General features: G+C 42.5%; 1 protein-coding gene across 9 annotated transcripts in view; it reads left to right on the top strand.

Moving 5' to 3' along the window:
• Positions 1-17,395, top strand: part of LOC141130929 (von Willebrand factor A domain-containing protein 5A-like) — a 125,697-nt gene that overhangs the window by 98,317 nt on the left and 9,985 nt on the right. For 5 of the 9 annotated variants that reach the window (XM_073618181.1, XM_073618172.1, XM_073618174.1 and 2 more), the window contains 4 exons: positions 4,579-4,623; positions 6,797-6,895; positions 11,505-11,549; positions 13,728-13,837. In XM_073618181.1, the coding sequence (XP_073474282.1) occupies positions 4,579-4,623; positions 6,797-6,895; positions 11,505-11,549; positions 13,728-13,837 (299 nt within the window). The remainder of the gene's footprint in view (positions 1-4,578; positions 4,624-6,796; positions 6,896-11,504; positions 11,550-13,727; positions 13,838-17,395) is intronic. The other 4 variants (XM_073618173.1, XM_073618178.1, XM_073618175.1 and 1 more) reach the window with 2 other exon arrangements.

Consider the following 17,395-nt stretch of genomic DNA (forward strand, 5'->3'; position numbering starts at 1 on the left):
CTTTCATACGACCCTATAAAGGCTGCTTCCAGAACATTAGCAGAGTCCCCATCCTCCGCCATCAGCCAGCGTCTGGCAAAAACCATTTGCCCTGCCAAGTAATATTTTTGCCAGTCTGGAAGTGCCAAACCTCCCCGTCCCCAAGGTTGTTGAAGGGACTTTAAACTTATCCTTGGTGCCCGTGGGTGCCATAAGAAGGACCCAATAATTCCGTTGAGAGTGGAGTAAAAAGATTTCGGAATCCAAATGGGGGAATGGCGCAGAAAATACAGTATGACAGACAAAAATTTCATCTTTAATAGACTCACCCTCCCCATAAGAGACAATGGTAACTTCTGCCATAGTTGAACTTTGTGTTTAAGTCTAGTCACTAGGGGGAGAAGATTTAGTTTCATGTAGTTGTATATGTTATCTGTGACCCTAACCCCTAAATAGGTGATATTGGAAACCCATTGTAGCGGGAGGGTATTGTCTCTTACACCCTGTGCCCCATGTCCCAGTGGCAATATAGACGACTTGCCCCAATTCACTCTCAAGCCAGAGAAAGTTGCAAATCTATCAAGAATCTCAAGAGCAGCTTTTAAGGAAGGCCCCGGATCTCGGAGGAACAGCAGCAAGTCGTCAGCGTAAAGTGCCACACACTCCCGAATTGTCCCCACTTGAATTCCACCCACGGCTTCAGATCTCCTTAGTGCCCTGGCTATAGGTTCCATCATCATTGCGAACAAGAATGGGGAGAGTTGGCACCCCTGTCTAGTGCCCCTGTTAATTTTAAAGAATTGTGAGGTTGACATTCCCAGCCTTATTGCCGTTCTGGGTTCACTGTATAACATTGCTAACCAACGACAGAACACGGGACCAAACCCCAAAGTTTTTAGCACTCTATGCATATCCTAATGACATTTTTAGCATTTTTTCCCCACAAATAGAGCTTTCTTTTGGTGGTATTTACTCACCTCTGCGGTTTTTATTCATTGCGCTATAAACAAAAGAATAGGGACAAGTTTTAAAAAAAACACAATATTTTTTACTTTTTGCTTTAATAAATATCCATTTTTTTTTTTAAACAATTTTTTTCTTCAGTTTAGGCTGATACGTATTCTTCTACATATTTTTGGCAAAAAAAAAAATCGCAATAAGCGTATATTGATTGGTTTGCGCAAAAGTTATAGCGTCTCCAAATAGGGGATAGATTTATAGCATTTTTATTTATTTATTTATTTATTTTTTACTAGTAATGGCGGCGATCTGCGATTTTTATTGTGACTGCGATATTGCGGCGGACATATCGGACACTTTTGACACATTTTTGAGATCATTCACATTTATACAGCGATCCGTGCTATAAAAATGCACTCATTACTGTGTAAATGTGACTGGCAGGGAAGGAGTTAACACCAGGGGGTGATCGATGGGTTAATGCGTGTCCTAGGGAGGTGATTCTAACTGTGGGGGGAGGGGACTGACTGGGGGAGGTGACCGATCGGTGTCCTTATGTACAAGGGACACACCATCGGTCTCCTCTCCTCTCTGACAGGTCCTGCTCGGTTGCTGGGCAATCGCGGGTGCCCGGCGGATGTCGCGGGCACGCGCATCGGGTCCCCAGTGATGCGGCGCGCGCCCCCTAGTGGCTCGGGAAGGCGGTCACATCATATGACGTCCGCGCAGAACGAGAGCTGCCTCGTCCCGCAGTCATATGACAGTGGGCGGGCAGCTAGTAGTTAAGGATAAAAGTTTGACATCATTCCACGAGTGGAGCGCAATTTTGAAGCATGACATGTTGGGTATCAATATACTCGGCATAACATTATCTTTCACAATATAAAAAAAAATAAATTGGGCTAACTTTACTGTTGTCTTATTTTTTAATTTAAAAAAGTGAATTTTTTCCAAAAAAAGTGCGCTTGTAAGACCGCTGTGCAAAAACGGTGTGACAAAAAGTATTGCAATGGCCGCCATTTTATTCTCTAGAGTGTTAGAAAAAAAATGTATATAATGTTTGGGGGTCCTAAGTAATTTTCTAGCAAAAAACTTTTTTTAACTTGTAAACACCGAGTCTGAAAAACAGGCTCGGCCCTTAAGTGGCTAGGGACCCTGATGCATGGGGGACTCTGATGTTGAACCTGACATAAGAAGGGCCCCTAATATATGGGGGCTCTGACAGGGGCTTTGATTTAAGGGGAAGGCTGATGGGAACCCTGATGTAGGGGGGGAGGGGGACCTGACGGGAGCCAGATGTAAGAGGAGCTGCTAATGTAAAGGGACACTGATGTAAAGGGGAAGTGTGATGTGGACCCTGATGAAAAGGGGGACTTTGTTGGGGATCCAGAATGGAGACCGCATGCGTTCTGATCAGTTCACCTATTCCTGCATGCCTGTTGAGTTTTTACATGCAGCTGTGTCTGTGCAGCCGTGGCGTCATCCACCACTTCCATAGGCTGTCTGCACACAGCTCGGGGAGGCTACCGAAGCGAAAACAAATGCCTCATGCTTGCAGTATGGGTGTCAGTGCCCATATGATTGGGGTCTTATCTTAACAATCATTCAGTGAATGCAATTGCCCCGAGCTAGTAAAAGGTCCGTCTAGTAGATAATCTACAAATCTCTAACGCCCAGCTCTACTTTGTGCCCTCCATCCACCTACCACCATTTGTGATAAAAAAAACAGTTGCATACATACTATATATATGAATATATAATTTTTTCTGTATTTGGTCCAGTCCTGACATGACAGGTCCTCTTTCTTGTCTTCTTCTTGTGGTGGTGGATAGACATGTGCACTGACAAAAAATTTGTTTGTTTTCGTTTCATTTTCGTTTCAGTTTTTTTTGCTTTTTTTTTTTTGGAAATTCAGAAATTCAAAAACTCGAAAATTCGGAAATTTGAACATTTGGAAATCCGAAAATTCAGATTTTCAAATTTCCAAATTTTCGATTTCCAAATTTTAGAATTTTCGGAATTCGAAAATTCAAAAATTCGAAAATTCAAAAATACGAATTTGAAAGGAAATTCCAATACCTATAATTTAATATTTATTAGTTAGTTATTATTTCAGGTTTTCGGGATTTTGAAATTTTCAGATTTTCATTCTTTTTTTATAATGAAATTTCTAATATTCGAATTTCTGAAATTTCGAATCTCCGAAGTTTTGAAACTTCGGAAATTTGAGAAATTCGGAAATCGATGACATCTCCGCTATTTATTAAATGTAGTGCCATCCGGGCTCCAGGAGGAGGTATAATGGAGGTGGGCATGTCACCTAAATTCACCAAATGTGGCCGATATAAGATGCAACAATTCCTATCATGCAATGGAGATTGTAGCAAGTTGGTGTTAATGTGGGTGGGATTGGAGGCATGACAGGTTCCTGGAGGTCATTTGACATGTAAATCTCATGCTCATTCCTTCATGCCCTCAACACATCGACGTGATGGCACCTAACTCTCGCAAAACATAACCTCCTAGCACTGCTATGGTAATGTGTATAAACACAGTGGAAGCTTTAGGAGTATATTACAACAACAAAAAAAGTGCTATTGGTCCCCTATGTGGTAGCAATGTAGTTAAGTGAAAAAAAGTATACACCCAAGCACAAAAAAAAAAGCCTAAAAATGTTGAGACCCCGTGTACATGCACAATCATACCTAAACACACCCATCAGGGGCACCTATGTATGAAAACATCAGTTGTGCTACACATGTCACATATCGCCTCACAGGCAATAATTCTAGGCCCATTATTCACGGTAAAATCCAAAAGGGTGACCTATAGGAGATTTTAAAGCCTATGGAAAATGTTGTGTATTGAAGTTTGTCGCTGTTTCACTGGTGCGTGCAATTTTTACCACTTGACATGTTTGGTGTCTTTTTACTCGCCACAAGCTCATCATTTATATTTTACCAAAAAATTATTTAAAAAAAAAATGCGTGTGGGTGCACAAAATGTAACTTTAGTGTATTTTTTTTTACTGAACAGTTGCGGTAAATAAGCTGTTCTGCTAATATCCTTTGGCATAAAAAGCTGGAACTACCACTGTTTTATTTTTCCAGGTTGCTGCTTTCGGGGGGGGGTTTAGCTAATCTTTTGGTCTAAAATTTTTCATGTGCAAAAAAGGCCCAAAAACGGTTCTGGTATTGAAAGGGTGACTCGTGTGCCATACAGCCCTATGGGGTACGGCACATCACTGTGATTATTTGGAGTTTTTACTAAGCTTAGAGGGGATTTTTATGTCATGGTGGTGCTGTTCAGTATAAGACATGTTTGTCCTATGGCCCATTCACTCTGTGACCTCCAGGTGGGGATCTTGAGCTCTGAAAGGGAGTGTGTCCAAATGGTGGGGTGCACTGTGGTCTCTGCTTATTAAAAAGTAGACTTGGAAGGGACCCCTTTATCAGGCTATGGGTTGATGGTTATGGGTATGGTACTGGTGGAGCAAATCGGCAGTGAACCTCTATTCCCCACAGGACAGCCCACTTTGCTCTAAATCTGGGTTGGGTCCAATTCATTCATTGTTTGTGATTCCGTATTACTGGGATGATATAAAATGTCATTATTAATAGGATGTCTTCCTTATTACAGATTCCGATTTCAGCCATGATCATTATTTAGATAGTCCAGAAGCAGGTACAGTACAGTTATTCTGGATCATTTCTGTCTCACTAACTTGAGGGACTGTTGGGATGGGGGACACAGATGTAAGGAGGGACTTTGATAGGGACACTGATATAAGGAGGGACTTTGATGGGAACACAGATGTAAGGAGGGACTTTGATGAGGACACTGATATAAGGAGGGACTTTGATGGGGACACAGATGTAAGGAGGGACTTTGATGAGGACACTGATATAAGGAGGGACTTTGATGGGGACACAGATGTAAGGAGGGACTTTGATGAGGACACTGATATAAGGAGGGACTTTGATGGGGACACAGATGTAAGGAGGGACTTCGATGGGGACACTGATATAAGGAGGGACTTTGATGGGGACACAGATTTGAGGAAGGAATCTGCTGGGGTCCCTGATGTAAAGGAGGAATCTAATGGAGACTCAGCTGTAAGAGGGGCCCCGATGTAAGGGGAAGTCTGCTAAGGACCCTGATACATGGGGGGGACTCTGATGTTGAACCTGATGTAAGAGGGGCCCCTAATATATCTCCATGGTAAGGGGACGTCTAATGGGGATCCAGATGTAAGAGGAGCCCCTAATGTAAGGGGACTCTGATGTAAGGGGAGGTCTGATGGGGACCCTGATGTATGGGGGACTCTGATGGGGACCCTGACGTATGGGGGACCCTAATGTAAGAAGGGACTCTGATGGGGACCCTGATGTAAAGGAGGACTCTAATGAACACCCAGCTGTAAGAGGGGCACTAATGTAAAGGTAGTCTGATGGGGGGGCTGTGATGTAAGGGGAGCTCTGCTAGGGACCCTGAGGCATGGGGGACTCTGATAGAGACTTCAATGTAAGGGGAAGGCTGATGGGGACTCGGATGTAAGGGGAGACTCTAATGGGGATCCAGATGTAAGAGGGTCCCTGATGTAAGGGGAATCTGATGATGACTTTGATGTAAGTAGAAGTCTGCTAGCCACTTAACGACCGCCCACTGTATATATACGTCGGCACTTTAAAGATGGGTATCTCGGTAACGGCAGCTGCTGCCACAACCGAGGTATCCATCTTTTCAGTGGGCGGTTCTGTTTACTATAATGGTGGTCTCTGCGGCGGATTCACTGCGAGATCACTGTTATCAACGGCGGGAGAGGGGCCCTTCCGCCGCTTACCGGAGCCGTCGGTAGCAGCGGAGGCGATCGGGTCCTTCTCCTTTCTTGGTATGAATACGAGTGAGGGGAAGATGACCCCCACTCGTTTCCATACCATAGCAGGGCTGAAGCGACGTCAAAACGTCACTTCCGCCCACAGCTCTTAAAGGGCCATTTTTTTGTTGTCATTTTTCAAATGACAAAATGTTTTTTTTTTTAATTGCATTTAAGTCCAAATATGAGATCTGAGGTCTTTTTGACCCCCCAGATCTCATATTTAAGAGGACCTGTCATGCTTTTTTCTATTACAAGGGATGTTCACATTCCTTGTAATAGGAATAAAAGTGACCCAAATTTTTTTTTAATTTTTTTAAACAAAACAGTTTTAAAATCAATAAAATAAAGTAAAATGAATAAGAAAATTGTTTTTTTTTTTAAAGCGTCCCGTCCCGACGAGCCCATGCGCAGAAGCGAACGCATACGTGAGTAGCGCCCGCATATGAAAACGGTGTTCAAACCACACATGTGAGGTATCGCCGCGACCGGTAGAGCGAGAGCAATAATTCTAGTCCTAGACCTCCTCTGTAACTCAAAACATGCAACCTGTAGAATTTTTTAAACGTTGCCAATGGAGATTTTTAAGGATAAAAAGTTTGACGCCATTCCACGAGCGGGCACAATTTTGAAGCGTGACATGTTGGGTACATGTAAATCTCATGCTCATTCCTTCTTCCCCTCAACACACCGACGGTGATAGCACCTAACTCTTGCAAAACGTAACCTCCTAGCACTGCTATGGTAATGTGTATAAACAAAGTGGAAGCTTTAGGAGCATATTACAACAAAAATGTTTAAAAAACGAGGGCAGGATGCACAATATGTTCTCTATCCTTGTCCATTGTGACATGACTGGTACACTTTGTTGACGGCATAACTTATTGTCAAATCATTTTCACTCTTTGAGGGGGCAGGGGTCTGTATAATAATTCCTCATCATCTGTCCATCTTCTCTCATCATGTATCCTTTCTTTTCAGAAGATGTGACATTCTCAGAGTATGCACATAACCCCCACATTCACTGTGGACATTCTCTGCACCCCGTGTCACATTCCCATCACATGACTGGCAGAAATGGTAAGTGCCATTTGAAATTGGAGGAACTGTGTGAGTGTTTTCCAGGGCTCTGTGACTCTTTTGTCTGCATTTATTTCAGTACTGCTAATGAACAATGCTCTACAATATAGACCCCAGTCTCTGGTGGGTACAATGCTATGCCCACCGCAGTCTCTGGTGGGTACAATGCTATGCCCACCACAGTCTCTGGTAGGTACAATGCTATGCCCACCACAGTCTCTGGTGGGTACAATGCTATGCCCACCACAGTCTCTGGTGGGTACAATGTTATGTACTGTGTAAAGTGATAAGAATAGCGCTAATCCACCCACAAAAAAACTTTACAATCTGAAAAGGTGAATACTACAACTTATAACATACAGTATCTCACAAAAGTGAGTACACCCTTCACATTTTTGCAAATATTTTATTCTATCTTTTCATGTGACAACACTGAAGAAATGACACTTTGCTACAATGTAAAGTAGTGAGTGTACAGCTTGTATAACAGTGTAAATTTTCTGTCCCTTCAAAATAACTCAACACACAGCCATTAATGTCTAAACCGCTGGCAACGAAAATGAGTACACCCCTAAGGGAAAATGTCCAAATTGGGCCCAATTAGCCATTTTCCCTCCCCGGTGTCATGTGACTCATTAGTGTTACAAGGTCTCAGGTGTGAATGGGGGAGCAGGTGTGTTAAATTTGATATCGCTCTCACTCTCTCATACTGGTCACTGGGTGTTCAACATGGCACCTTGTGGCAAAGAACTCTCTGAGGATCTGAAAAAAAATTTTTGCTCTACATAAAGATGGCCTAGGCTATAAAAAGATTGCCAAGACCCTGAAACTGAGCTGCAGCATGGTGGCCAAGACCATACAGCGGTTTAACAGGACAGGTTCCACTCAGAACAGGCCTCGCCATGGTCGACCAAAGAACGATCAGAGGTTGTCTTTGGGAAATAGACGTATGAGTGCTGCCAGCATTGCTGCAGAGGTTGAAGGGGTGGGGGGGGTCAGCCTGTCAGTGCTCAGACCATACGCCGCACACTGCATCAAATTGGTCTGCATGGCTGTCGTCCCAGAAGGAAACCTCTTCTAAAGATAATGCACAAGAAAGCCAGCAAACAGTTTGCTGAAGACAAGCAGACTAAGGACATGGATTACTGGAACCATCTCCTGTGGTCTGATGAGACCAAGATAAACTTATTTGGTTCAGATGGTGTCAGGCGTGTGTGGCGGCAACCAGGTGAGGAGTACAAAGACAAGTGTGTCTTGCCTACAGTCAAGCATGGTGGTGGGAGTGTCATGGTCTGGGGCTGCATGAGTGCTGCCGGTACTGGGGAGCTACAGTTCATTGAGGGAACCATGAATGCCAACATGTACTGTGATATACTGAAGCAGAGCATGATCTCCTCCCTTCAGAGACTGGGCCGCAGGGCAGTATTCCAACATAACGACCCCAAACACACCTCCAAGATGACCACTGCCTTACTAAAGAAGCTGAGGGTAAAGGTGATGGACTGGCCAAGCATGTCTCCAGACCTAAACCCTATTGAACATCTGTGGGGCATCCTCAAATGGAAGGTGGAGGAGTGCAAGGTCTCTAACATCCACCAGCTCCGTGATGTTGTCATGGAGGAGTGGAAGAGGACTCCATTGGCAACCTGTGAAGCTCTGGTGAACTCCATGCCCAAGAGGGTTAAGGCAGTGCTGGAAAATAATGCTGGCCACACAAAATATTGGCGCTTTGAGCCCAATTTGGACATTTTCACTTAGGGGTGTACTCACTTTTGTTGGCAGCGATTTAGACATTAATGGCTGTGTGTTGAGTGATTTTGAGGGGACAGCAAATTTACACTGTTATACAAGCTGTACACTCACTACTTTACATTGTAGCAAAATGTCATTTCTTCAGTGTTGTCACATGAAAAGATATAATAAAATATTTACAAAAATGTGAGGGGTGTACTCACTTTTTGTGAGATACGGTATATATATATATATATATATATATATATATATATATATATATATATATATATATATATATATATATATATATAATGTGTTAAACCAATTCAATATGCAATATCTATAAAGTGCTAGTGCATAATATAAACTCTATGCAACATACTATAAAGTTGCTGAGATAAGGTGCAAAAAATATCAAAAAATGTGCAACGATGAATATCTATATTGAAATAATAAACAAAAAATATACCAAATGAGTGAACAGTCTCTCCTTATGTGATTATCACAAAAAACGCAAAAAGCAAACTTCACCAACATGTGAATCCTTCACGGCTCTCTCTCAATTGGACTCACCGCATATCACGGAAAAGAAAAAGGAAGGAGGCTTCCATAGTGTAAAAAAAAAAAAAAAACCTCACAGGCTTGTTAAACTATTTGCATTCCACTCACATTTGAAGAGTGCCTGCCCGACACTAGGGAGTAACAGGCCAAATCGTTTTCTTAACACGCCTGTGAGATATTTTTTACGCTATGGAAGCCTCCTCCTTTTTTCTTTCCCATAATATGCTGTAATTGTTGAGAGAAAAACTGATTGATGATCATTTGTGGAGAGTGTTGTCCTCTAGTTGATATATCCAATTTTTCATCTGGTGAGTCCAATTGAGAGAGAGCGGTGAAGAATTCACATGTTGGTGAAGTTTGATTTTTGACTTTTTTATTACGTTATGCACACCCCAGTCTCTGGTGGGTACAAAGCAATAGAGATCCACCAGAGACTGGGGTCTCTATTGCTTTGGGTGCTACAATGTTGACTCCAGGCTTTGGTAGGTTCTATACAATGTAAACTCCAATCTCTTGTGGATTCTATACAATGTAGATTCCAGTTTCTCATAGGTAATATACAATATAGACCACAAGGCTTAGGCGGATACTTTGGTGGGTATTATACAATGCAGACCCCAGTCTTTGGTGGGTACTATATAAAGCAGACCCCGGTCTCTGGTGGATATAATACAACACTGACCCCAGTCTCTTGTAGCATTTTTAAATGTAGACTCCAGTCTTTTGTGGGTACTATACAATGCAGACCCTCAATCTCTGGTGGGTTCTATATAATGCAGTCCTTGTTGCTCCTAGAGTACTTCTAATAGATTGTATCCATGTTGCTCCAGGGACAAAAGGAATACCACTAAATGCTGAAAATTCAGGGTTTAGGCTTTGATGTAGAAGTATCTCAGTGACAGGATGTCTTACAAATCCACATAATTGTGAAGGTCATGTTCATCATGGCCCACAGCCAGGTAAAGTTCAGTTCAAGAGGTCCTTCTGTGGCAATATCCAAATCTTGGTAAATACCGGTTAGACATTTGGCAAACCTTGCAAATTCTTTTTGGTCTTCTGACACCCGTAGCTTTTTTTTTGCCCTAAAGAGAGTATGACTTCAAGCCCGAAGCTCATAGTACAATATTGGAAATCCCCCACCCAGCCTTGATGAGGGTCAGGGTTTCCTGAATTAACTTCACCATAAAACTAGAAAAAAGCTATATTCCTTCCATAGGAAATTCTGTACATTTTGAGAAATTGTGGAGTCCCTGGTTTTCTAACACAGGTCTACCTATTGGTCCCCTATGTGGTAGCAATGTAGTTAAGTGAAAAAAGTATACAAAAAAGGTACACCCAAGCACTAAAAAAAAAAAAGCCTAAAAATGTTGAGACCCCGTGTACATGCACAATCATACCTAAATGCATGGACCAGGGGCACCTATGTATGAAAACATCAGTTGTGCTACACATGTCACATATCGCCTCACAGGCAATAATTCTAGGCCCATTATTCACAGTAAAATCCAAAATGATGACCTATAGGAGCTTTTAAAGCATTGCCTATGGAAAATGTTGTGTATTGAAGTTTGTCGCTGTTTCACTGGTGCGTGCAATTTTTACCACATGACATGTTTGGTGCCTTTTTACTCACCGCAAGCTCATCTTTTATATTTTACCAAAAATGCGTGTGGGTGCACAAAATGTAACTTTAGTGTATTTTTTACTGAACAGTTGCGGTAAATAAGCCGTTGTGCTAATATCCTATGACATAAAAAGCTGGAACTACCACTGTTTTATTTTTCCAGGTTGCTGCTTTCGGGGGGTTTTAGCTAATCTTTTTGGTCTAAAATTTTTCATGTGCAAAAGGCCCAAAAAACGGTTCTGGTATTGAAAGGGTTACTCGTGTGCCATACAGCCCTATGGGGTACGACACATCACTGTGATTATTTGGAGTTTTTATTAAGCTTAGCTGGGATTTTTATGTCATGGTGGTGCTGTTCAGTATAAGACATGTTTGTCCTATGGCCCGTTCACTCTGTGACCTCCAGGTGGGGATCTTGAGCTCTGAAAAGCAGTGTGTCCAAATGGTGGGGTGCACTGTGGTCTCTGCTTATTAAAAAGTAGACTTGGAAGGGACCCCTTTATCAGGCTATGGGTTGATGGTTATGGGTATGGTGCTGGTGGAGCAAATCGGCAGTGAACCTCTATTCCCCATAGGACAGTCCAATTTCCTCTAAATCAGGGTTGGGTCCAGTTCATTCATTGTTTGTGATTCCGTATTACTGGGATGATATAAAATGTCATTATTAATAGGATGTCTTCCTTATTACAGATTACGATTTCAGCCATGGTCATTATTTAGATGGTCCAGAAGCAGGTACAGTACAGTTATTCTGGATCATTTGTATCACTAACTTGAGGGACTGTTGGGATGGGGGACACTGATATAAGGGGGGACTTTGATGGGGACACTGATATAAGGGGGGACTCTGATGGTGATACAGATTTGAGGAGGGACTCTGATGGGGTCCCTGATGTAAAGGAGGAATCTAATGGAGACCCAGCTGTAAGAGGGGCCCTAATGTAAGGGGAAGTCTGCTAAGGACCCTGATACATGGGGAGGACTCTGATGTTGAACCTGATGTAAGAGGGGCCCCTGATATATGGGGACTCCATGGTAAGGGTGATGGGGACCCTGGTGTAAAGGAGGACTCTAATGAACACCCAGCTGTAAGAGGGGCCATGATGTAAAGGGAGTCTGATGGGGGGCTCTGAGGTAAAGGGAAGTCTGCTAAGGACCCTGATACAATGGGGGACTCTGATGTTGAACCTGATGTAAGAGGGGCCGCTGATGGGGACTCCGTGGTAAGGGGAAGACGTCTGATGGGGATCCAGATGTAAGAGGAGCCCCTAATGTAAGGGGACTCTGATGTAAGGGGAGGTCTGATGGGGACCCTGATGATGTATGGGGGACTCTGATGTATGGGGGACTCTGATGGGGATCCAGATGTAAGAGGGTCCCTGATGTAAGGGGACTCTGATGTAAGGGGAGGTCTGATGGGGACCCTGATGTATGGGGGACTCTGATGTGGACCCTGATGTATGGGGGACTCTGATGGGGATCCAGATGTAAGAGGGTTCCTGATGTAAGGGGACTCTGATGGTGACTTTGATGTAAGTAGAACTCTGTTAGGGACCCTGATGCATGGGGGACTCTGATGTTGAACTTTATGTAAGAGGGGTCCTTGATATATGGGGGCTCTGACGGGGACTGTGGGGGAGGGGCAGGCTGATGGGAACCCTGATGTAAGGGGGGGGGGAAACCTGATGGGGAGCCAGATGTAAGAGGAGCCCCTAATGTAAAGGGACACTGATGTAAAGGGGAACTCTGTTGGGGATCCAGAATGGAGACCGCATGCGTTCTGATCAGTTCACCTATTCCTGCATGCCTGTTGAGTTTTTACATGCAGCTGTGTCTGTGCAGCCGTGGCGTCATCAACCACTTCCATAGGCTGTCTGCACACAGCTCGGGGAGGCTACCGAAGCGAAAACAAATACCTCATGCTTGCAGTATGGGTGTCAGTGCCCATATGATTGGGGTCTTATCTTAACAATCATTCAGTGAATGCAATTGCCCCGAGCTAGTAAAAGGTCCGTTTAGTAGATAATCTACAAATCTCTAACGCCCAGCTCTACTTTGTGCCCTCCATCCACCTACCACCATTTGTGATAAAAAACTGTTGCATACATACTATATATATATATATATATATATATATATATATATATATATATATCAAATTTCTGTATTTGGTCCAGTCCTGACATCACAGGTCCTCTTTCTTGTCTTCTTCTGGGTAGACATGTGCACTGACAAAAAAAAAATTTGTTTTTGTTTCATTCGTTTTTTTTGCTTTTTTCGAAAATTCGGAAATCTGAAAATTTGGATTTTCAAATTTCCGAAATGTCTGAATTTTGAATTTCCGAATTTTCAAATTCCGAACTTTTGAATTTTCGGAAATTCAAAAATTCCAAAATACGAATTTGAAGGGAAATTTCAATACCTATAATTTAATATTTATTAGTTAGTTATTTCAGATTTTCGGGTTTTTGAATTTTCATTCTTTTTTTTTTTTGGATTTTCAAATTTCCAAATTATTGAATTTTCAAAATTTATGAAATTTCAAATATTCGAATTTCAGAAATTTTAAAAATTTGGAAATTCAAAATTTCAGAAATTTGAAATTTCGGAAATTTCGGAATTAATGAATTTGACAAAATTTGTTAAAAAAACGAATTTGGAACTAAACTAATTTGTCTAGTGGTGGGAAGCTCCAGAATGCAGCGGAGTGTAGCGCCACTCTCCTGTATGTCCAGGGCAGCCTGAGCTGGGCTTTAGATACATTTTTTTTTAAAATGACGAGCTAGCCTGTAAAAATGTGAAAGCCAGAATAACACAGATATCTGTTATCTGATAGGATTTCTATCTTGTATGATAAATCTTTCATTTTTTTATTTACCCCCCTCCCCCCCCTGTCACCACCCACCACTCCAGTTTGGCTGATATCCCTGCAGAATGCAGACGGATCCTGGAACCTGACCACCAAATTCTCTGCTTTGCTGGAGATATCCAAGAAAGACATAAAGGCCGGGAACCCTGACCAGGTATGGCGTCACTCCATGTGTCTAAATTCTGCCAGTGCCGGTGGTCTGTAGGCATTCCAAAAGACAAAATGACACAACAACTACCCACACACCAATATGAAGAAACATTCATCACACCCATTGAAATTTTCCACATTTTCTCATGTTACAACCAAAAACGTAAATGTATTTTATTGGGATTTTATGTGATAGACGAACACAAAGTGGCACATAATTGTGAAGTGGAAGGAAAATGATAAATGGTTTTCCAATTTTTTTTACAAATAAATATGTGAAAAGTGTGGTGTGCATTTGTATGGCGCCCCCCGGAGTCAATACTTTGTAGAACCGCCTTTCACTGCAATTACAGCTACAAGTCTTTTTGGGGATGTCTCTACCAGCTTTGCACATCTAGAGAGTGATATTTTTGCCCATTGTTCTTTGCAAAATATCTCAAGCTCTGTCAGATTGGATGGAGAGCGTCTGTGAACAGCGATTTTCAAGTCTTACCACAGATTCTCAATTGGATTTAGGTCTGGACTTTGACTGGACCATTCTAACACATGAATATGCTTTGATCTAAACCATTCCATTGTAGCTCTGGCTGTATGTTTAGGGTCGTTGTCCTGCTGGAAGGTGAACCTCCATCCCAGTCTCAAGTCTTTTGCAGACTCTAATGCCGCGCACACACGACCGGTTTTGCCGTCGGACTAAACTCCGAAGGTTTCTCCGACGGAGCTCCGACTTGCCTACACAGGGTCAAACTAAAGTCCAACCGTCCAGAACGAGGTGACGTACAGCACGTAGGACGGGACTAGAAAAAGGGCATTCAATAGCCAGTAGCCAATAGCTTCTGTCTTTTCCTTGCTTCAGAGCATGAGTTGTTTTTGGTCCGTCGGAATAACATACAGACGATCGGTTTTCCTGATAGGAACTGGTTCCGGCGGAATGATTTAGAACATGTTCTATTTCTAGGTCCGTCAGAATTTTCGAAAAAAAAAGGTCCGATGAGGCATACACACGAGCTGATTATACGATGAAAAGACTCTGTCTGACTTTTTCTATCGGACATTCCGCTCGTGTGTGCGCGGCCTAACAGGTTTTCTTCTAAGATTGCCCTGTATTTGGCTCCATCCATCTTCCCATCAACTCTGACCAGCTTCCCTGTCCCTGCTGAAGAAAAGCATTCCCACAACATGATGCTGCCACCACCATGTTTCACGGTGGGGATGGTGTGTTCAGGGTGATGTGCAGTGTTAGTTTTCTGCCACACATAGCGTTTTGATTTTAGGCCAAAAAGTCCCATTTTGGTCTCATCTGACCAGAGCACCTTCTTCCACATGTTTGTTGTGTCCCCAATATGGTTTCTTGCAAACGGGACTTCTTATGGTTTTCTTTCACCAATGTCTTTCTTCTTGCCGCTCTTCCATAAAGACCAGATTTGTGGAGATCACGACTAATAGTTGTCCTGTGGACAGATTCTCCCACCTGAGCTGTGGATCTCTGCAGCTCCTCCGGAGTTACCATGGGCCTCTTGGCTGCTTCTCTTATTTTTATTTTCTATAGATTTTTTATTGAAAAGTTTTACATTTTTTGTTGCGGTTTGTTTATATTTAAAAAACAAAAAACATACGTACAAGCAACCAAATTATTAATGCTCTCCTTGCCCGGCCTGTCAGTTTAGGTGGACGGCCATGTCTTGGTAGGTTTGCAGCTGTGCCATACTCTTTCCATTTTCGGATGATGGATTGAACAGAGCTCCGTGAGATGTTCAAACCTTGGGATATTTTTTTTATAACCTAACCCTGCTTTAAACTTCTCCACAACTTTATCCCTGACCTGTCTGGTGTGTTCCTTGGCCTTCATGATGCTGTTTGCCCACTAAGATTCTCTAACAAACCTCTGAGGCCTTCACAGAACAGCTGTATTCATACCGAGATTAAATTACACACAGGTGGACTCTATTTACTAATTAGATGACTTCTGAAGGCAGTTCCACTAGATTGGGGGTCTCAAACTGGCGGCCTTCTCGCTGTTGTGAAACTACAAGTCCCATCATGCCTCTGCCTGTGGGAGTAACTGTCGGCCTTGCAATGCCTCATGGGACTTGTAGTTTCGCAACAGCTGGAGGGCCGCCAGTATGAGACCCCTGCACTAGGTTTTAGTTAGGGGTATCATAGTAAAGGGGGCTGAATACAAACGCACGTCACACTTTTCACATATTTATTTGTAAAAAAAATTTAAAAACCATTTATCATTTTCCTTCCACTTCACAATTATGTGCCACTTACACATAATAAAATCCCAATAAATCCCAATAAAATACAATTACGTTTTTGGTTGTAACATGACAAAATGTGAAAAATTTCAAGGGGTATGAATAGTTTTTCAAGGCACTGTATATAGTATGTACATGCAGTATAATGGAAAGATGTAACAATAAAAAAGATACATGTAACAAATGCAATTACTCAGGTTTCACATCCTGCCATCTAGTGGCAGAACTGATTCATTACACTATCCATTATTAAAGGATAAGTTCACCCTTTGGGAACATGTTACATGTTCCATCTGTTTTTAGGGTGGAAATGTAACATGATCCCAATGCTGCAGCCACCCGCCGATTCCCCCCCCCCTCCCTGTGACAGCAGTACGGGGAGAAGTTCCCCATACTAGCTGTCATTCTTTTAAATCAGCACGGCCCTGCGTGGCTCCACCCACACGTGTCCCCAACTGAGAGCCCATTCACACAGGGGCAACACGACTTCCAGCACGACTTTGGGAGGCAACTTGGACACGACTTGAGTATGAATCACAGCACGACTTGGGGCAACTTACAACACAACTTGAAGTCGCCTCCAGGACAGGGAACTTTACAAGTGGCCAATGAAAGCTTATCAGCTGTGTGTGAGAAGGAGGGGGCTGGCTGTTTAGTGGAGGAAATTACTTTCGGTTTCCCTTCTGCTTCCTGTAAAGTTGCCTCAGTATGAACAGTGATCAGACTTGGAGGCAACTTCCATTGAAATCAATGGGTACAAGTTGCCTTCAAGTCGGATTGAAGTAGTACAGGAACCTTTTCTGAAGTCGGAGCGACTGCAGTAGTGTGCATTAAGACAGATCCATTCACTTACATTGATTTATTCATGTAGCGCGACTTGAGGCGACTAGGGGCGACTTGAAGACGGATCCAAAGTTGCCCCTGTGTGAATGGGCTCTAAGAGATTCCCCCTCTCTATTTGTCCTGTTTGTCATTATCATTGTATGTGAAAGTAAATCCCAAATTTTGGGTTGTCCTCAGAAAAGTAAAAGAGGGGAAATCTTCCAATGGGGAATATATATATATCTATATATATATATATATACACAAACACATACACACTGTATACATACACTGTGTGTGTGTATAATTAATATATATATAATACATCACAATGTTACAATAAGAAAGATACATGTAACAAATGCAAATACTCAGTTTTACATCCTGCCATCTAGTGGCAGAACCGAATCATTACACTATCCATTATGGAATAGTACAGCTCTCATATAGCAGTCATCTGTACTATCTATAAAGAAATG

The sequence above is a fragment of the Aquarana catesbeiana genome, linkage group LG01, assembly GCF_042186555.1.
Source record: "Aquarana catesbeiana isolate 2022-GZ linkage group LG01, ASM4218655v1, whole genome shotgun sequence".
Taxonomy (NCBI): domain Eukaryota; kingdom Metazoa; phylum Chordata; class Amphibia; order Anura; family Ranidae; genus Aquarana; species Aquarana catesbeiana.